Here is a 21,400-nt window from a genome sequence, read left to right as displayed (position 1 = left end):
GCGAGATGAACCCGCAACCCCTAACGGTCAGGGCTACCTTTACCTTGACTTATGTTATTATTAGGTTGTCTGTCATTATGGGTTTTTATTATGTACTTATCACTGGTGTTCTGTAATGTGTTTTTAATGTTGTACATTGCCCTGGGATCTTCTGATCAAGGGCGGTACATAAATTGAATAAATAAGAAAATAAGAAAATAAGAAAATAAACAAAATGCAATTTAAACGGGAATAGAATCGGGATCTGGGGAAGACTGTGAGCGGGTGCCTGCTCAGTCAGTTTAAAACTGGGGTTAATTTGGACAGCTCTTCAAAGAGAGGACACTTTCAAATCTAGAAAGTAGGACATATGGATATCCTGCACCGAGCCCATAACTGGAATTACAAACAGTCTTTGTGGAGCAAGTAATTCATAAGCACAGGAGAAATGTGTTATGAAATCCTCAGGCTTAAACGGTTTTCTGTCCAGGCAGGTCAAATGACCCAGGCTGTAGCTGCTGAGCAGTGAACAGCAGATTAGCTGTTTCAGAGAAGCCAGGGCTGTTCTGCAGCCACCTGTTGCAGGGGTTTGAGCGAACCTGAGTCAGCAAATCTTGTGCATTTGACTGTGTCAATTGGGGGGGCTGTCAGAAAGCAGGGAAGCCTTCAAGGCACACAGACCGAACAGCAGATTTACATCCCGGGAGGTAGATAGAGATGCTCTCAGCGGTTGAGCAGTTATTGGGTCCCTGGGGATGATTAAGGAGAGGTCCAACCTTGGAAACTTGGGCTGCCGTTTCTCTTGAGCTACAAGAACCGTTTTAATTCCTCATCAGCATCCGAAGAGTGACACAGCCATCATTCGGGATCAACGGGGCCACCATGACAACTATGGCAAAGGATGCCGAAAGGACTTACCTTGTGAATGACAGAGGTGGCAAGAGGTACACCATAGATCTTCCCAGGTAACCATGCCATGCCTGATTCATACAATTGCTTTACTTTCTGCAGAATATCAAGATAAGCATGTTCCAAAGATGTTACTGTTACTTTTATAATTTGCTGGAAGTTGCTCAGAGTGGCTGGGGCAATGCAGACAGGTGGGTGGCAGATCAATGATGATGATGATGAAACATTATTGGTTCTAGACTTGCTGCAAGCTGCAGCATCACTTACTGCAGAACAATCACATTAATGTGGGATAAGTTATGCATAGGCATGTCAGTGGAATTGAATTCATTTTGCCGCTGAAAAGGTAAGCCTACCTAATTTGATCCTTCCAAAACAATACACAAACTAAAACACCACGCGCACCTTTGAAATTTGCATTTCTCTGAATTTGGAATGTAGTTCTCCAATAAAATAATGGTGTAGAAAACTGCATATACTGAGGTAAATTGTGCATAGAAATGGATATATTAGTGAAAATAGGATGCAAAAAGGCATTATATATATTAAAAAATTGTATATTAGCCAAAACTGCATACTTAGATGTGTATATTAGGAGAATTTACACCCTAAAATGCTGCTGAATTTTCATGAGGACTTCAAAAAATAAGTAAATCACAAACAGATGTAGAAATAATAATAATAATAATAATAATAATAATAATAATAATTTTATTTATACCCCGCCCTTCCCAGTCAAGACCGGGCTCAGGGCGGCTAACAGCAAAAATATCAACGCAAGTATAAAAGAAACAATTCAATTAAAATGCAGATTAATACAATGTTAAAATTCAATTTTAAAATTAGAAATCTACAAGTAAGATAAAACCATTGTAAGATAAAACCTTAGGGGAGGGTAATACCGGGGTCAGACTGCGTCAGTCCAAAGGCCAAGCGGAACAGCTCTGTCTTGCAGGCCCTACGAAAAGATGACAAATCCCGCAGGGCCCTATTCTCCTGAGACAGAGCGTTCCACCAGGTCGGGGCCAGTACTGAGAAGGCCCTGGTCCTGGTTGAGGCCAGCCTAACCACCTTGTGACTCGGGATCTCCAGTATGTTATTATTTGTGGACCTTAATGTCTTCTGCGGGGCATACCGGGAGAGGCGGTCCCGTAGGTACCGTAGGTATGAGAACGGAACTTATGAATGAAGCTGGGAGAAAGCAAAACTGACAGATTCACTCATTTTTAGTTATGGATTACAAGTTTAACTTACTTGATATAGTCTGTTATCCTACTGTATTATAAGCCACTTTTGTTATCCTCCAAAATACTGAAGTATAAATATTAAAGCTAATTATTCAGATAGCTGCAAACTTGGCTCCATCTCCCTTTTCCTGTAATACATTTCCTCCCAAGTATTTTGCACAATCCTCACATGTCTACTCAGAAGTAAGCCCAGTGGGTTTCTATGGACCTTGCTCCCAGGCTAGTGTGTATAGGATTGCTGTTATAGTGAACTAGATGATTTAGGGTTAGGTCGCAACCTTATATATCGTTTACTGGGAATGAACCCCACTGAAGTCTGTGGACCTACTTCTGAGTAAGTTTACAGATGATTGCCCTGTTATCGTCCAAGTAAACTGGGGGAGGAGCTATGGCCGAAAAGATATGCAAGAAATCTATTACTTCCTTAAATTGGTTCAAGAGGCTTCATAGGGTGTGATTCATATAAATCAGGCTTCCTCAAGCTCGGCCCTCCAGATGTTTTTGGCCTACAACTCCCATGATCCCTAGCTAGCAGGACCAGTGGTCGGGGATGATGGGAATTGTAGTCTCAAATCATCTGGATGGCCGAGGTTGAGGAAGCCTGATATAAATGGAAGAAAAGAAACAAATTGCAGCCACTGTGGTTATTTGTCACGCTCACATCCAAGGAATATTGACACACACTCTTTGTTACTTCAGACTGATGTATTTTGCGCCACTAGTCTGAGCCACACTACGCTAATACCAATAACTCACTCGGCGAATCGGGAGCAGAGCGGGATGTTTTCTCAGTCAGCCTAGCAAATTTACTGTCACACAGCACAGCGTGTTAATTACATGCTATTGGCGTGTAATTTATTCAGGGCCCCCGCTGAATGCATAAAACCTCTTAAGATAAGCAGGCTAGTAAATCAATGAAAGAAATCTAAACAAGCTCTGATCCCCAGAGTCTTTGAAATCTATGATTTCACCAATATGGACCCCACATTTCCATACTCTCGTGTGCAGAGAATCTCTCTCATAACCTGCATCCTAAAGATCTCAGGTACCTGCCCTTGTTTTAGAAGGAGCACAATTCTAATCCTTGTGGCTGCAAAGGTGAGCATGAAAATGCGTCGTCAGCAGAGGTGCCACCTTGGCTGAAGACTGGGAGGGAGGCGCAGCGTGAGTGTGAAATCTCACATGTTCTGAGTGGCGCACGCACACTGTCAGGAGGAGGTGTTTCATTGAGAGCAGACCTTGCCCAGAGTGGCTGGGGAAACCCAGCCAGATGGGTGGGGTATAAATAATAATAATAATAATAATAATAATAATAATAATAATAATAATAATATATTATTATTATTATTATTATTATTATTATTATTATTATTACCCAGTGCTGTGCAGCTTCAATGGCTATGGCTTCTCCTTTCTCACATTCAGGAGAAGCCTGCCTTTGATGTTGTGCCATGCTCAGCTTGGTGACTCGGCCTCTTCCGCCCCATCAGTAATGGGGGGCTGAGCCCCCTGCTAAGGAATATTGAGGGGCCGGGTGACACTTCTGCACCCCAGAGTTGGCGCACCTGGTGGTCAGTGCCTGGTGAAAACTGAGATGCCAGTAGCAGGCTGGCAAGGCTTACTGGGCGACTGGGGAGAGGGCCTGATAATTTATTCAGCTTGCGGAATGCGGCTTTTCTTGGAACAGAAATGATGGAGAGGGACGGAAGGCTTGTGTAGAGAATACGAAGTCGTTGAATTCACAAAAGCTTCTTGTTCCTCTCTCACACATGACATTGATCTACTAAGGAATAATCCACACAAAGCGAACAGCAGTGAGAAATCAGGAAACGTTGTGCCGGTTTCAAGGTATCACTGCCATAACCACTCAGAAGCCTATGAGGAGAGAAAGGGAGAGGAGCGACAAGCCAAGAAGAAGCTTTACCTGGCATCGGTAATTTGCTGCGTCTTCATGATAGCAGAAGTCGTAGGTGGGAGTTCACTATTTCTCTTGTTAAATCTCTCTCTCTCTCTCTCTCTCTCTCTCTCTCTCTCTCTCTCTCTCTCTCTCTCTCTCTCTCTCCCCTCTCTCACACCCTCCTACCTCTCTAACGGAGGCAAACGGGAAGTACAGTCAAACCTCAGCTGTCTAATGTAATCCGTTCTGGAAGTCCGTTCGGCTTCCGAAATGTTCGACAACCGAGGTCCACTTTCCGATTGGCTGCAGGAGCGTCCTGCACTCAAGTGGAAGCTGCGTCGGATGTTCAGCTTCCGAAAAACGTTTGAAAAACAGAGCATCTACTTCCGGGTTTTTGGCATTCGGGAGCTGAAACATTCCAAAACAGAGGCATTCAGGAGCCGAGGTTTGACTGTAGAAACACAACTCAAATGCACATTCCAAAGGCAGTTGAGGAAGATGTACAGCAGGGCCAAAGAGGAGCATGTGTTGTTGCCTAGCATGGCTGTCTTTCTGAGAAACAGACTCCAGGTGCTTCAGGTAACCTCAAATATGAATTTGAGTATAGTAGACAGGGAACCCTGCTTACTCCTCTTACTCATCTCTATGGGATGTTCCCTCTTCAAGAACTTCTTATTGACGAAGGAAGTAATTATATAGAAGGACTGTGGCCTGGGAGCATCAGAAAACAGGTCTGGAGCACTATTATTCACCCACCAGGTCTGAAGTTCTCACCTCACCCCTTGAGTGTCCTGGGGACTTAATTTGGTAGTCGAGGGCTGAGAATCCTCTGCAGAACTCTGCTATCCTCATACAGGTATAGCTGCAGTTCTTATGGTTCCCTGGGTACAACGAATAATAATTAATAATTAATAATAGTTCTGGGCACCACAGTTCAAGAAGGATACTGATAAGCTGGAACGTGTCCAGAAGAGGGCAACCAAAATGGTCAAAGGCCTGGAAACGATGCCTTATGAGGAACGGCTTAGGGAGCTGGGTATGTTTAGCCTGGAGAAGAGAAGGTTAAGGGGTGATATGATAACCATGTTCAAATATATAAAAGGATGTCATATAGAGGAGGGAGAAAGGTTGTTTTCTGCTGCTCCAGAGAAGCGGACACGGAGCAACGGATTCAAACTACAAGAAAGAAAATTCCACCTAAACATTAGGAAGAACTTCCTGACAGTAAGAGCTGTTCGGCAGTGGAATTTGCTGCCAAGGAGTGTGGTGGAGTCTCCTTCTTTGGAGGTCTTTAAGCAGAGGCTTGACAGCCATCTGTCAGGAATGCTTTGATGGTGTTTCCTGCTTGGCAGGGGGTTGGACTGGATGCCCCTTGTGGTCTCTTCCAACTCTATGATTCTATGATTCTATGATTCTAAAATAGGTTGTCCTGAGTTCCATATTATTGCTCAGCATGGGCCACATAAGCATATATGGCGCGTGGCCTTTCTAAGAGAAACAGATTCCAGATGTCTTCTAATTTATCTGGAGCTGTGCACAGGTTCCCAGGCGTCTTCAAAAATGAAGTGAGTTTCTGTGTACACAGCAGAGGAGAAAACATTATGCACCTTTTGGCGGCTGCTGCCTGCTTCTTAAGCTCCGGGCAGTCATTTTCTAGGTGCTGTGCAAGATTAGCAAACTTATATAAACATAAGCTTTATGTTAAATGAATTCATCAGCCCTAGAACCTATTTGCATGGACAGATAGTTGTTAGCAATATAAGATTTTCCCCATCTCCCAATTTATAAATCGTTTAAATTGTTGTAGTGCCAACTTTAAGCAGGAATTTTTTTATTTTTGCTGCAGAACTTTAAACTCTGATGAAACACGTATTAACTGCTAGTACAGACAGCAGTCTCTCTGACCTTGCAACGATGAAACTCTTTTATTTTTAAAATCAGTCTAGACAGTGCTTGCTGGATGATTGACCACTGAGTGACTGACAATTCCCATTGCTGTGTTAGTGCACAAAGCAGTAAAAAAAGTCACTGTGAATAACACTCCATCTCGGAAACAATTTGGTGGAAGCATCATTACAAAGCAATAAAGACTTGCTAATCTGAAAGAAGCATTTGTCTTTAAAATAATGAGAGAACAAATTATCCTTCCATCCTACTCTTAGGGGCAAATGCAACTGATACAGTGGCCTGGCTCACACATAACGCTATGCCAAAGCTATTACAGTGGTACCTCGGTCTACGAACAGTCCTGCTAATGAACTATTCGGGCAATGAACTCCGCAAAACTGGAAGTAGGCGTTCCGGCTAGCGAATGTTGCCTCGGAACAGAGGCCGAACGGTGGAAGGGCACTGGTGGCAGGAGGCCTCAGTAGGGTTTAAGAACACTTTGGGTCAAGAATGGACTTGCAGACCGAATTAAGTTTGTAGACTGAGGTACCACTGTACTTCATGCGGACAAGGAAGTGCGCAGCTGCACAGAGCAAAAAGAGTCAAAGCCACTTTGCTCCTGCCTTGATGGGCCACCTGGAGCTAAGCTATGGTTTGGATCAATGTTGGTTTCATAAGGACTTTAAAAAACAAACAAACTGCAAATGGACATGGCAATGTGGGGAACCGACTTTAAGATTGGAAACATGAGAAACTGAGAGAAACCCCAATTGTCAGATTCAATAATACCTAAGCTAATGTGAACCAGAGGATGGAAAGATCCTGGTTTGAAGGACACAGTGGTTCACACCCACCCACCCATGTCCAGCCACCTAATAGTAAGAAGAAGAGTTTGCATTTGATATCCTGCTTTATCACTACCTGAAGGAGTCTCAAAGCAGCTAACATTCTCCTTTCCCTTCCTCCCCCACAAACAAACACTCTGTGAGGTGAGTGGGGCTGAGAGACTTCAAAGAAGTATGACTAGCCCAAGGTCACCCAGCAGCTGCATGTGGAAGAGTGGAGACGTGAACCCAGTTCCCCAGATTACGAGTCTACCACTCTTAACCACTACACCACACTGGCTCTCAGTCATGCCTTGTAGGGACCAGCTGAGAGGCCCAAACCCCAGGAGGAGACCCACTACCAATCCCCGGGTGCCTCCTGTCCTTGGTGATTCTCCTCTGTGCTGTTCTTGTTTCTTCTCCTGGGTGTCACTGACCAAGCATTGAAAGGAACCCTGAGAAGGTGCTGTAAAGTCCACATCCCTTGTCCTGTCTCTGTCTGGAAGATCTGGGAGATATGGTATCCTGGATCTTGAGGGGGAGGACAGGCTGAGTGAGGATGGAGGGGAGAAGTGGTCTCAGAGGACCCACAGGTCTTGCTGCAATGGCCACTCCTGAGTAAAAATATGTAAGTTTTGAGTGACAAAAAAACCTCATACATACCCTCCAACCTTCTTCAGATGCAAATAGGGGCATTCTATTCTACATCAGTATCACTGCTAGTTAGTTGTATGTATTGATTTGGGGGTTTTCTGTTTCCCTCAGGCTTTCCTAACCCACGATACATAAATTCAAAGATTCCTGCGCTTAAAAAACTTCACTGTTTCCTCTAATAACTTTTGTACCTGACCAGGAGGAAATGTTCAAGTAGTGATACTGATGTGGAAAATGTCCCTATTTTCATCTGGGGAACGTTGGAGGGTATGCTACCGCTGTCGTTTGTGTGACACCTGTTTTACATTTTTGCTTCCGTCCTTGGATTGAGTAACTATCATAATTGCTTTGACCTAGGTGGACACATTGCAGGGAGTCTTGCTGTGATGATGGATGCATCCCATGTAATGGTGGACCTGATGAGCTTTCTGATCAGCCTCTTTTCTCTGTGGCTGTCATCTAAACCACCCAGTAAGAAATTCACCTATGGATGGCACAGAGCAGGTACCAAACGTTATTGCAATGTGAAAACTATGAAAAGCAATCCCTACCAACAATGGATCAGATGCTGAGATCAGCACAGAGTAGAGTTCCTCAAGCTTGGGTCTCCGAGCTGTTTTGGGACCATAACACTCATCATCCCTAGCTAGCAGGACCAATGTGGTCAGGGATGATGGGAATTCTAGTGCAAAAACAACTGGAGGGGGCACCAGGTTGTAAAATGTTTGGGGTTGTAGCCAACTAAAGTCCTACTCAGAGTAGACCCATTTAAATTAATAAACCTCAGTCCATGTCTATTAACTTCATTGGGGCTATTTCACGCTTCAGGAGGATCTCCAGATCCTTAGGATTAAGAAACAGATTGCTTTTAAGCACATGCTTAGTCCAGGAATTTGTTCACAGTGTCAGAATGGAGTTCACCACCATGTGATAAATAAATAAACTCCTGGTTTTCCCCCAAAGCATTCTTCTTCAGAGCAGGTTGATTTCGAGGACAAAAATGTCTCAGTTGTTAGTGTTTATACTACATTTTTTTAATGTAGTATAAACCGTATTGCGGTCCTGAGCTGTTTATGGCTTTATAGGTCAAAACCAGCACTTTGAACTGGACCTAGAAACTAATTGGTAGCCAGTGCAGTCAGACCAGAACTAGTGCGGTCAAACCAGCACCAGTCTATAGTGTAGATAGAAGATCATATGCCCTACATCCAGTTAGGCAACAGTAAGGGGTGTGTGACAGCTTTTCGCCGGAAAAATGTTTCAGTTATCCTACTATCCTAACAATTATTTGAATCACTAGAAATCCTTGGAGCTTTCCTGTCAACGATCGTCATCTGGGTGGTGACCGGCATATTGACATTTTTAGCCGTCATGAGGCTGTTGCACCCACATTACGAAATTGAAAGTACAGTCATGCTCATTACGTCTGCCTGCGCAGTAATAGCCAACATAATGTAAGTGGTCCTTTGTTTTAATCTTAAATGCTACTGTGTCAAGGAAAAATGTCATGTTATCATGAGCATTTCCCACCCCACCCCCTTTTTAAAAGTCTAGCTGCAGTTATATTTCAGCGGGGGGAAACTGCAAAAGAGGGTTGAGTTCAACTAAGCTGGATATTTTGACATGGCTGGAATGAGCTGCGATGCTCAGGGAAAAGGGATGCTAAGATGTTGTCGGATTCGCACAAAGAACAGCTGTGCAAGACAAGCCCGGTTTGCTTCAAGTCCTGATTCGGCAATTCTGATCGGGCCCCAGTTCATTTTTGGATCATGCCATGCCTCACCTAACCCAGGTGCGGAACCAAATCAGTGAACTTCCACAACCCCTGGGTCAGGCACCAAGGAGAAGCATGGGAGAGGGAATGGATGTCTCTCTTACATCATCTCTCTCTCCCCCCCCCCCGCCCCATTGCCTGAACAAATGTTTAATATCCTCCACCCCTTTTGACAGCTCTGGGTTGCTCTGGGTGAATCCGATCCATGCAGGTCCATTCTTAGGACCCAGGCAGATCCAGCCTTAACCTATTCTGGAAAAATCTCAGAACAGCCCAAATCAGCTCAACTGAGATTTGTCTGGTCCAGATGCATGGGCCTAGTTGTTATCTAAATATTATTGCAATTATTTGGAATAGCATTAAGAAAAGGAAAGGAAAGGAAAGAATGACATTTGTCTCAAGGAGCTTACAGTCTAAATGTTGACAACTGGGAAGACAACAGAGGAAGGGAAGAGAGAGAAATGCAATTACAATTAAACATAATTAGGCTTCATTACAATTTGAGGATCAGGGGTGTAAGCCAAATGCTTCATGGGAAAAGTAGGTGATTCGGAGGAGGAGCAGGGAGGCCACCACGTACAGTGGTACCTTGGTTCTCAAACGCCTTGGGACTCAAACAACTTGGAACCCAAACACTGCAAACCCGGAAGTAAGTGTCCCGGTTTGCAAGCATTTTTCGGAAGCCGAACGTGCTCCGTTTTGGGGGTTACGCTTCCGTTTTGAGTGCCACACTTCTGTTTTGAGTGTTGCGCTGAGCTCTGTCTGTTTTTGCTATTTATTTTGCATTTTTGTTTATGCGCCTCTTTTTGTTTGTTTTTGTGACTGTGTGGAACCCACAGCTACTGATTGGTTCATTGTGTGAATGGAGTACATTGTTTATTGCTTTCATTTTAGAAATCAATGGTTTTGTTAGATGGTAAAATTCATGTTAAATTGCTGTTTAAGGGGTTGTTTTTAAAAGTCTGGAACGGATTAATCCATTTTGCATTACTTTCTATGGGAAAGTGTGCCTTGGTTTTGAAACGCTTTGGTTTTGGGATGCACATCCGGAACAGATTAAGTTTGAGAGCCAAGGTAGCACTGTACAAGTGTTTCAACAGTCTTGTGGAGGGAGACAGGAAAAAACAAATGCACCTGTCTGCCCGAACTCATCCCCATAACTGCAACCACCTAACCAGGGTGTTTAAACATAGCTTTTGATACACTGATTAAAAAAACCTGTTTGACACCGATTCATCTGCCTGCATTACAAACTGTGAGGATATTTGCTTCCTTTGCTCAAGAAACAGGAGAGAGAATTATATAGCTATGGGATGTTTTCAATTACATATCATAGCGTGCAGAAATTGTATGTGTTATGCCGATTCCAATAACTTGTTTTTATGCGCGATGTTTTTGCATTTGGCAAAAACTGTAAAGAAAGCGTAGTGGTTTTTCTGGTTCCCTTGACCTTTAGAACATTTATCGCTCTTCTAATTAAAAAGGAAGAAAAATCCAAAGTGGTGTACACAATCAAATTAAAGATTAAAACAGCACATAAAAAACAGGCTGAATGGAAACCAGAAAACATAGAGCATCAGAACCTGATTTTAATAGCTTTGTCAATGATGTGCTGGAAAAGCAAAGGGGTGAAGGGATGAGTAGTCTTGCTCATGTGATTCTTGCAGATTAGGCCTGACCCTGCACCCAAAGGGGAAGGAGCATCTTCACCACGGCCACAAAGCCCATCACCACAGACCTTCGGATGCAGAGCAAGTGTTAACCAATGCCAGCATAAGAGCCGCTTTTGTCCACGCCATCGGAGATCTGTTTCAGAGCCTTAGCGTGCTAATCAGTGCGCTTATAATCTTCTTTAAGGTCAGTTTTAGGGACGCTGTGGTCTAAACCACTGAGCCTAGGGCTTGCCGATCGAATCCCCGCGACGGGGTGAGCTCCCGTTGCTCTGTCCCAGCTCCTGCCAATCTAGCAGTTCGAAAGTACGTCAAAGTGCAAGTAGATAAATAGGTACCGCTCCGGCAAGAAGGTAAATGGTGTTTCCGTGCGCTGCTCTGGTTTCCCCAGAAGTGGCTGAGTCATGTTGGCCACATGACCCGGAAAAACAGTCTGCGGACAAACGCCGGCTCCCTCGGCCAGTAAAACGAGATGAGTGCCGCAACCCCAGAGTCGTTCGCGACTGGACTTAACTGTCGGGTCCTTTACCTTTACTTTACCTTTAAGGTCAGTTTTATTGAGTTGACTCACCTCCATAGCAATTAAGCATGCAGCTGTTTTCATAGCATGTCCAATTTTTATGCAGTGCAGCATTTTGTTCTCTCAGTAGCCAACCTATGGGAAGCCTGAATCAGGGCATGAGTGTAATAAGACTCTCCTGCACGTGATCCCAAGCATATACTATTGAGAGGGATGTTGCCTCAGATACTGGAGGTGTGTTGCCATTTGAGGGAATACAAAAGGCTCGCTACCCACAGGTCCACACCATACATTTACACCCTTATACCACCTTAACAGTTATATGTGCTCCCCCAAAGAATCCTGGGAACTGTAGTCTATTAAGGAGGCTGACCTCATGGAGCCAAAGTTCCCAGGATCCTCTGTGATTGTTAAAGGGGTAAGACAGTGCTTTAAAGGCATGGTGTGGATCTGGCCTCGCTCAATCATTAGTTGTTGTTGTTTATGAAACCGCCAATGTTGCACTAAGTCATTTTGTCCTGACTTCCTTCCTCAAAGTGCCACCTCTGTTACTGAAAATGCTATGAGGGTGAGGATGGAGAGAACAGACCCCAAACTCTGGGTTCCAATATGGTTAATATTTATTAACTTTGGTTCAATCTATTTACAAACCTGTGATGACAACCACAAGGCATTTGGTTACATAGCAAATTTTATATTACAAAGCATTTTTTAAAGTGCTTGTTAACAGAAAGTGGTTTATTCACTGAATATCTAATTTTTTTTCTCTAGCCAGAATACAAAATAGCCGACCCTATCTGCACATTTGTATTTTCTGTACTTATTCTGGCAACAACCTTCACTATTTTACGGGACATTTTACTTGTGTTGATGGAAGGTAAGGTGTTTTGTTTGTAGAGCAACTCCCCGCCCCCCAAGAATCCTTCCTTCCTTCCTTCCTTCCTTCCTTCCTTCCTTCCTTCCTTCCTTCCTTCCTTCCTTTTTAATATCTACACTACTTATTATCCCACCTTGTTTGCATGATGAACCTCATAGTGAGATACATCAGAGGTGTCCAGGTGGCATCCCATTCATGAGCAAAGCCACCTACAGAATATCAACGTATGAACCGGCATAGATCTAAATATTGAATTCAACAATAAAACATGATGTAAACATGACAGTATCCCCGGTAGTTCCCGGGTTTTCTAGGGCGTTTCATCTGATGAAGATAGCCATGGTTAGAATTGCTAGAAAGCCTCAACATGACTATGAATTCATTCAAAAATTATGGGATTTCATTATTACGTTCCTGCTGTCCCACCAGATATCAATGAACGTGGGGTGCAGGAAATACCCAGCAGACCCCAAACCTAGGAGGTCAACAGCAGAGGCTGTTATTGCTTTGGTTTGATATCTAGAAGCAACTGAGCTCTGTGGAGGAGCAGACCAGATGCTGTTTGCATCATCCTTTGGCCAGAACTTTGGTCTGAGTATCTAACCTGATCCAACTATTCTGGGGTTTCTCTTAGCTCTCTGAACAAGCCTCCTGTTCAAAGGAACCTGCCCTTCCACTGTGGAACACACAAACCCCCTTAATTTACTTTAACAAAGGACCGGTTCACATATGTACGCAGCCTGGTGGTCTTTCACATGCTGTAGTGGTGGATTCTTTCTCTTCCACTCTCTCTCAGATATGCAGTGCAACATGCAAAGCCATTGTGTAGAGAGAGTGGGGTTGCACAAACTTTCCAATGTTTACAAGGGAGGCAGAAATAATGGTGGGGCTGTGTGTATTCTTGTAACGTTATGTACATGGTGAATGGGGTTGATGTGGATACACCTGTCTTTCTACTACGGGAAGAAATTAGATTGGCTTGGTAAACACGTGGACAAGCTCAGAAATAAAGCATTTCTAATGATCTATGATGAAAAATTCTCCTTAAATGTAGGAATCTGTATTTTGGAAATAAAACAAAGGAATTTACCCCCTTTTCTACAGGGTCCCCGGGGGCACTTCCCTATGATGAGGTGAAAGAGAGAATTCTAGCAATAGAAAAAGTGGAGTCTGTTCACAGCCTTCATATTTGGTGTCTGACAATGAACCAGATACTCCTAACAGCTCACATCGTCACAGGTCAGTACATTTATGTAAAAATAAAATAAAATGAGAGAGTCAATATTCAAGCGTTTTCTCGGGAAATTAGGTCAAGCTGAAGGAAAGGCCACTATTTATCTGTGGTCATTGCTTGGTTGTACAAGGGTACACGAGAAGATTAAAAAAAACACAAATGTTGTGGATCTTATGGCCCCAACTCAGAACATACATCCCACTGACATCAAATGGCAGTTCCTTCTATGTGCTTGTAATTGTAGCCTACCTGAGTGTAGGCTGTGAGCCAGAAGTTCAAATCTTAGCCACAAGGTAGCCTTGGCTAGCGGGGGTCTAATGGGCACCACATGTCAGGCTCGGTGAATCAAATCCCTCCCACGGTGGCAGCCCAGAATCAGAGAAACGATAAAAGTTCTTACCAAGCAATTTATCCAATAATTTACAGAGAATGGCAAATGAATGCAGGCGTCCCTAATAATGGTGTTGCTCCAAGTAAAGTCCCACCCCCCCCTATGTCTCCCTTATTCAACGTCACTCCTGCGTTGGTTAATCTGAGCTTTCTGCCTCTGGGCTCTCTGTTCTAATACCCTCAATGCCCGTCTGATCTTGGGACCGGGAGTGGGCGGTCAGGAATGCTTTCCAAGGACACTGAGTCTGTCAGCTGTCACTCCCCTGGTGCTTCTCCTTCTTCCTGCTGTTCTCCTTTCAGTATTTCCCACCTTCTGCCCTCTGCAGTCTCTGATCTACCGTATGCCCTTCTGTAAACCACTGTTGTAAATCTATACTGTCCTCCTCTTCTTGGGAAGGTTCAGGAGAAGGGGGGCGGCCCCCACCATTCCTCTTCAGTCCAATCCCTGACACCACAGCTCTTTCGAGCTCGGAGCCCTCTGTCTGAGATACGAAGATGATCATTATACTGACCAGGAAAAAAGGGAATGGGAATATTTACGTTCGAAAGTCACTAGGGTCCTGTTTACTGGGCATTTGTCCTGATTTGTTCACAAACAGTTTTATGACATCCACGATTACTGAGCATTTATCCAGATTATCTTGCACAAAGTTTGTGGGGAGTTTATATGACATTTTGTGCATTCATTCTGATTTTTCTGCAGGGAGGTTATATGATGTTGCGTCAAACAATTGTTATCCCATCGTTTCCACTGTATTTACCTGTCAGTTTCCTTAATGCAAAAAGCCTGGGTTTTTTTTTTAAGCAGCTTTGTTTCCCAAGCGTACCAAAAACACTTTAATTGTTTAACCTGAATTTGAATCCTTCCCTACAAATTAGCAACAGTCTGGAAGCCGCCTAGTTTTTGCAAACCCCATCCCTTGTTCAACAAACATGAGAAAACTCTTGTCCTTAGGACTGTAAGATGTGGACTGCATCCATTAATTCCTTGTGTTTGTCTCCTACAGTGGATGCTGCAGACAAACAACAGATTTTGAATAAAATTACTGACGTTCTATTTGACACTCACCATTTCTACGCGGTCACCCTTCAAATTGAAGCCAAAGCAGACCAGAAACCAGGCTGTGTTTTCTGTCAAGACCCAAGAGACTGAAGTTATTGGGTTGCACGAATAATCAGTCATTTGATGGGTCCATGGCTACTAAACGAGATGGATTAATAGGCTTTGCTTTGGCCCCCCGTCAAACTGCATTGGAAACACAATGGCCTAAGCATTGTTAAGATTGCAGAACGCACGATTAGGGATCAGTGATTTAATCCATTTCCTCTCCTTACAACTTTTGTGTATGTTCACCCATAAGTCCTTTCCATTCTGTTTCCATATTAATCTGCTTCTTTATTTAAAAAAAGTCTGCAATTATGTATTTAGATTACATTTTGAAATGTATTTTCTCATAAATAAGCATTTAAAAATGTGTTTTCTCTCCAAATATGTGTGGCTTTCTTCTGTTCTGTTTTCTTGTGCTGAGTATTACAACTGAGCCAGTGCAAAAGTCAGTGCATAAGTAACAGAGTAATCCCAACTGCCCTACCCCCTTACTCGCCCCACTACCTAACAAGGGGTGGGCAAATGTGTCAAAAAAATTAATTTTTTAAATAAAAAATCCTTTATTAATAAGTTCAAATAAGTGTCAATTTTATTTTCTTATTTTTCCTGTCTTAAGTTCAGTTTTTCACATTTCCTCACCAGCTTGCAATATTTTAAGTCCTCATCAAAATTCACCCCCAGATTAGTGTGAAATTCTCCTAATGTATGCAATTTTGTCTAATGCACACATTTTTGCAAAGCAATTTCCCTTACTGCAATGCATTATTGTATGATGTCTCCACTAATGCATGCATTCATATGCAGAATGTCCCCTATAGTACATGCATTTTTGGCTGCAGAACTGCATTGCAAAATTCAGAGACATGTGAATTTTGAAGGATGGCTGTGTTTCAGTGCGCATATTGTTTCAGAAGGTGCAAATTGGGTAAGCTCACCTTTAAATGTGAACTGGATTGAATTTCTCCACCATCCCTACACCCAACTCTCTGCTGGCTGCCATTGCTGCAAAATGATGCAAGCGCCGCTCTGTCAATGCAGAGCTTCCCCTTCTAACTACAAAACATGCAGGTGGGAGGAAGGCTGCCAGTGGAAGACCCCAAAATGAGACCTTCTGAAGGCAAGGGTGGCTCAGGTGGCCCGGCATCTGCTGGCCCCACCACTGTCACATGATAGCATCGGTCCCAGGCGCTATATCAGCTCCAAACTAGAACAGCCATCCTGCACCTCCCCTCCAGCACCCGCATCTTCTGCTGTAATGATCCCGTTGCTGCATAAAGCCTCACTGTTCAGCAACCAAGGTCTGGATTGCCCTATGAGTTCCAATCCGCCCATTAGTCCGGGAGATGCCAATCAAGTTGGTTCATATCATAGACTCAGATACTTGGAAGGGACTTTGGAGGTCATTTAGTAACACCTACCCACGCCCTGTCCAATGCAACAGACACACAGCTCTCTAGCCTCTCATTAAATAACAAGCAAAGGAGAGATTATTATTATTATTATTATTATTATTATTATTATTATTATTATTATTATTCCCTGCCTATCTGATTGCACTCTCTGCAAGTACTGAGTTCCTCAAGCACCCCTACTAGTGTCAGGCTTCAGGGAATCTGACCCCACCCCCACCCCCATGGTAGGCAGCCAAAAATTAGATAAAGAAGGAGAGTTCTTACCAAGTCTGTTTATTCAATATTCACAGAGAGGGGCTTAAAAAGGAGCTCTTGTAGTAATAATGGTGTTGCTCCAAGTAAAGCCTCCCACCCCCACCATCTCTCCTATTATATGTCATCCCTACATTGGCTGAGCTGAGATTTCTGCCTCTGAGCTTTCTGTTCTCCAACTTTCAATGCTTGCTGGGTTCTGGGAGGGGGGGTCTGGAATGCTTTCCAAAGACACTGAGTCAGTCTGCTGTGTCTCCACTGGTGCTTCTTCTTCCTGCTCCTCTTCCAATATTTCCCAGCTTCACCCCTCTGCAGCCTCTGGACTGGGGCCTTTCACAACCTCCCATTGTACATCTATACAGTGGTACCTTGGTTTAAGAACAGCTTAGTTTATGAACAACTTGGATTAAGAAAACTACAAACCCGGAAGTAGGTGTTTTGGTTTGAGAACTTTGCCTTGTAAGCAGAACATGTTTTGCTTCCTGTTGAGTGTGTTCCATTTGTAAATTGAGTCCCCCACTGCTATGGGAAAGCACGCCTTGGTTTAAGAACACTTTGGTTTAAGAACAAGCTTCCGGAACGGATTAAGTTTATAAACCAAGGTACCACGGTACTGTCTCCCTCTTCTCTGGCAGGTTCAGGCTGAGGAGGCGGTATCCACCACCACCACCCCTCTGCCCAGTCAGTATCTGACAACTAGCAATGAAAGGAAGCAACCCATTCCATCTTATTTCTACATTGGCATACATACCATGCTTTGTGAGGAGCTGCCAAAAAAAGATATTAAACCATTGGCCATGCTGGCTGAGGGTGATGGGAGCTGGCTATTCCTGCTGCCATAGAAAGGTTTGGGGAAACCTCATGCCCAACCCCATAAATGTTTGGACTGCATCCTATCACCCCTAGGTAGCATGGCTAAGGTTAAGGAATGATAGGAGGTGCAGCCCACTGGTATCTGTAAGGCCACAGAGCCCCCCTCCCCATTCCTGCTATCCTTGCCTTGGGCCCTAGGAAGGAAAAGGAGCTTGTAAACTCTGTATAAATCCAGGAGTCTTCCTGGATCATGCACAGCAAAATAGCACGCACAGGCTCTAATTTACCACACTGCCTCAATTTCAATAAGTAATAAAATATTGAACAAAACGTTTAAAAAGAAGCCGGTGGAATCATTAACTACTGAAAATGAGCAAAACAACAAGACGCTTCTTTAATTGCCTCTCCCCCTTCCCAACACACAAAGACACAGTTTATGGAACGAGACACTATTGTGAGACAAAAAGATAATCAATGCTGAGTGGTTGTTCTAGTGAGCGGTGCGGCAATTTAACAGCGCAAGCAGACCAGAGAGGCTGGAGAGCCAACATAGCCTTAAATTAGGATCTCAGGATACTGGAATGGAAAGGCCAGCTGAAGGAACACAAGCAAATGAAGCATCAAGTTACCAAATGCACAGTAATTCTGCTGCCATGGATGTAGCGACTCATCATGCAAGGAAGCATTGTGGGATGACCCAATTCAGGGATAAGGAACCTGTGGCCCCACAGATGTTGTTGGTCTACCACCCGCATTGTCCTGGTCAGTGGCCATGCTGGCTGTGGGTGATGCAAGTTGGAGTCCAACAGCACCTGGGGAGCTACCTGCTCCCTCAGGGCTTCACTCTCTTAAATAAGTTCTCAGTTTGAGCTAACTCCATCGGTGCTGAAGGAACAGCTCCTCTGGAATCCAAAGCCCTTGGGACCAGTCTTCCTTGGAGCAGGTAAATGGACAAGTGGAAGATGCTGGTCCATGTCCTCATTCTCATCACTGCTTGGATGCTCAAGAGTGGACAGACAAGCAGCAGCAGCAATAGCATGGCCTCACATCCTGCTTTACAGAGGTCAGCCCTCTGTCTGTCCAAGTGTGGTTTAAAGACACCTAAGAAGAAGAGCAGAAGCTTTGACATTTGCCCATCGACAGGGAACAACACCTGGGCATCAGGCTGAACAGAGACACACCACCTGGACACAGTCTTCCCCAATATGGTATATTTATTGTGCTTCCATTCAGATTTTGGCAGCTGTACGTAAAGCTAGCCACATTTTGTGCAAATCTGTGCCCTTTTATGGCAACCCGCTCATTTTTTTTCTGGCAATGCATTAGAAGGAAGGAAGATGAGCGAAAGAGTCAAGAGGCTCTGGAGGTCAACGGTGAAAGCCCCCAGAATTCTGTTGGCCTCGGCAGATGCCCAACTTTCCCCCCACCCTCCCCCTGGCTAACATATGCTCAGACTGTGAGCTTAATTTGCAAAGTAATGGTTTCTCTTCATTGCAAAGGTTAAAGGTGTCCCTTTTACTGTGCAATCATGATTATTTGTGCTCATGATGGCATTGGTGTACGCAATCCCACTTTCGATACTGTTTATGCCTGGAAAGGTTTTGGGGTAGACACATGGGTGTAGCCAGGAGGAGCATGGGGGGCAGCTGCTCCCCCTTAAATCAAGTAAATAAAATAAAAATAGAAGTAGAAATTGCCAAAAGATTTTGACAGATTTTTCCAAGCACTTGGGGTCAAAAGAAAGTAATTCAAAGCAACTGTTGTTGGGACATTTCATTCCAAATCAGCTAGACAGAGCCAAACAGAGGATGATGTCAAGTGGGTGCTCTGCCCCCCCCCCATATATCTTGGCTACACCCATGGGTGGACAGACTGCTTTATTTCCTATCAGTGCATGTTCTGTGACTTCCTGCTGAAATCCTGTGACTGTCCCGCTTTCATTCCGCTATAGTGCAAGAGTGCCGGGACATCTGGCAATCATGCAATAACTTTTGGGAAAGCATAACGGAACAACTAAGAAAGCGGAATGATGTGGAGAGGATCCAGTATAAATCAACCACTAATGTCCTATGGTTGCATCAGTGACATATTGCAGAATAACCCCCCCCCCAAAAAAATAGCCCTCACACCAACCTGGAAGGGCCTTGAGAAGCTCATCCTCTACCCTGTTTATACAGGATTCAAGAATCCTTGCAGTGTTTTTCCTTCTTTCTTAAGAATATTTTTTATTGCTTCCCCCCTAAGGTGTGGTATACTAGGCAAGTGCTCCTTGGGCAGCTCTGAGTCTTCTCTCTTCTTTAATGAATCCAGCACAATTGGATCTGGACTTTAATTTGAAAAGTCAAGCTGCTAGTAACCCAGGAATGATTACACATGACGACTCCCACTGCCTGCCTGGCTGGACTTTAAAAGAATTACATCTCCCTGGCCCCATACTAAATCTTATATTTATCATGGAGCCTACATTAAACAGGTCAGTTGCTTTGGCAGAGAAAAGATTCCATTGAGGTGCCAGAGACTTCCCTTTTTCAAAATTAAGTTTCTGTACCGCAATTTTACTGCGTTTCCAATGTTAGTAACAATTTCGTTGTTAACTTTTTCCTACCCAAATGTGTGGGAAAGTGTGCTTTAAAATGTCTGGCTGCTTTACGTTTGGGTAGGGTTATCAGAGAATTCTGGCAGAAACAGAAACAGGAGAGGAAATTGCTCATATTTGCCAAATTGACCCATCTCTGGAAAAGAAAGCAATTCAGAGAATACGATTGGTGTTCACTGTTGTTGCTTTCAGTCTGTAAATGATACATAACTGATTACATTCCTCCATTTGTATTGTGTTTCCTTTGCATTGAAATGAATGGGGTGGAATAATGTAAAGACAACATGGTTTATGTGATCAACATAGTTATCTGTGTAAATTACATAATTTCGCCAGAGTGCTGTGAGACAGTTATTTTTGGCAGAAGTTGAACAGCAGTGGAACGGAAACAGTGATGCATGTGATGAATACAGGGGCGAAATAGAAAATGATGCTTTCTTACATCCCTGCATTTGGACTTAGCACTCCTTCAATGCAGAGGCCCTGCTGCCTCTGTGTTGCTTAGGCTACCTCTTTACTACCCTCTTGAAGGCAAGTTTGGTTTGTTCTCTCCAACCTTTTCCCCTCTCTGCTCTGGGACAGGACTGGTCTACTCATTCCAGAGGCACAGTCTTCCCAGAACTGATGCCCTTCAGAAGTTTGAGCACAACCCCTATAATCTCCGGCTTTGGCCATGCTGGCTGAGGCTGATGGCCGTTTTTTGTTTGTTGCAAAACATCTGGAAGACATCAAGTTAAGGGAAGGTGATGCTGACCAGGGATGCTGTTAGACACCAGCTCTCATCAGCCCCAAACCACCATGGCCAGTGGTCAAGCAGGAGGATGGTTGCAGAGCAGAGTATTGCAGAGAAGGCAATACTGAATTAGATGGACCAATCTAATGATTTGACTTGGTATAAGGCATCTTCTATCATACTGCCTAGTCAGTTTCTCCAGTCTTAAATTACATAGCTATGGTTATTATGGATATTGCATATTTATGCATCTGGATTTTTAAAAATGTAGATCATCTGAAACCATGCTTATTGCATAGCTAGTGTCAGGGGGACACCCTACAGAGAGCCGCCCCCTGTCATCCTGACAAGCTCTTCACCCAGCATCAGCACAAGCAGCGGGTCAGGAGAAAGGAATGAGGAAGTGAGCGGGCAGGAGAGAGGGCTCTTTCAGGTATCGGAGCTTCAGCACCACTATGAGAGAGGGCCGGGGGGGGAGGAGTCTGGAGAGATGTCGGACACAGGACCGCCAGAAAGGAGACCGTTCCCTCTGATGCCCAAATTGAGGCGCGCGCCCACCCGTAGGGCCAGGGGGCGGCGCTTTGGGGTGCCCAGGCTTTTATGCTGGCGAGAACCCAGAAGAAG

The 21,400-nt window shown here is 44.1% G+C and overlaps 1 protein-coding gene across 2 annotated transcripts; it reads left to right on the top strand.

The window, feature by feature from the left end:
• The first annotated feature begins 560 nt into the window (after positions 1-560).
• SLC30A8 (solute carrier family 30 member 8) lies at positions 561-15,482 on the top strand. Of its 2 annotated transcripts, none has more exons than XM_035125657.3 (8): positions 561-944; positions 3,924-4,105; positions 7,755-7,901; positions 8,698-8,851; positions 10,839-11,028; positions 12,133-12,238; positions 13,343-13,477; positions 14,870-15,482. In XM_035125657.3, the coding sequence occupies exons 1-8, from the start codon at positions 862-864 to the stop codon at positions 15,013-15,015; spliced, it is 1,143 nt and encodes a 380-aa protein (XP_034981548.1). In that variant the 5' UTR covers positions 561-861; the 3' UTR covers positions 15,016-15,482. The 2 variants fall into 2 exon arrangements, with proteins under 2 accessions (XP_034981548.1, XP_088531053.1); XM_088674927.1 differs by having other exon boundaries at positions 832-944; positions 3,909-4,105.
• The last annotated feature ends 5,918 nt before the right edge of the window (positions 15,483-21,400 follow it).

This window comes from Zootoca vivipara, chromosome 8 (assembly GCF_965207765.1).
Source record: "Zootoca vivipara chromosome 8, rZooViv2.hap1.1, whole genome shotgun sequence".
Taxonomy (NCBI): Eukaryota; Metazoa; Chordata; class Lepidosauria; order Squamata; family Lacertidae; genus Zootoca; species Zootoca vivipara.
The sequence above is the reverse complement of the archived record's forward strand: the minus strand, read 5'-3'. Positions and strand labels throughout refer to the sequence as shown.

Excerpts from the sequence above, each read along its gene's own strand:
- SLC30A8 (XM_088674927.1), top strand. The coding sequence starts at position 862 with ATGACAACTATGGCAAAGGATGCCGAAAGGACTTACCTTGTGAATGAC. Across the intron at positions 945-3,908 it reads TACACCATAGATCTTCCCAG|CATTGATCTACTAAGGAATA; the intron begins GTAACCATGCCA and ends TCTCACACATGA. Across the intron at positions 11,029-12,132 it reads CGCTTATAATCTTCTTTAAG|CCAGAATACAAAATAGCCGA; the intron begins GTCAGTTTTAGG and ends TTTTTTCTCTAG.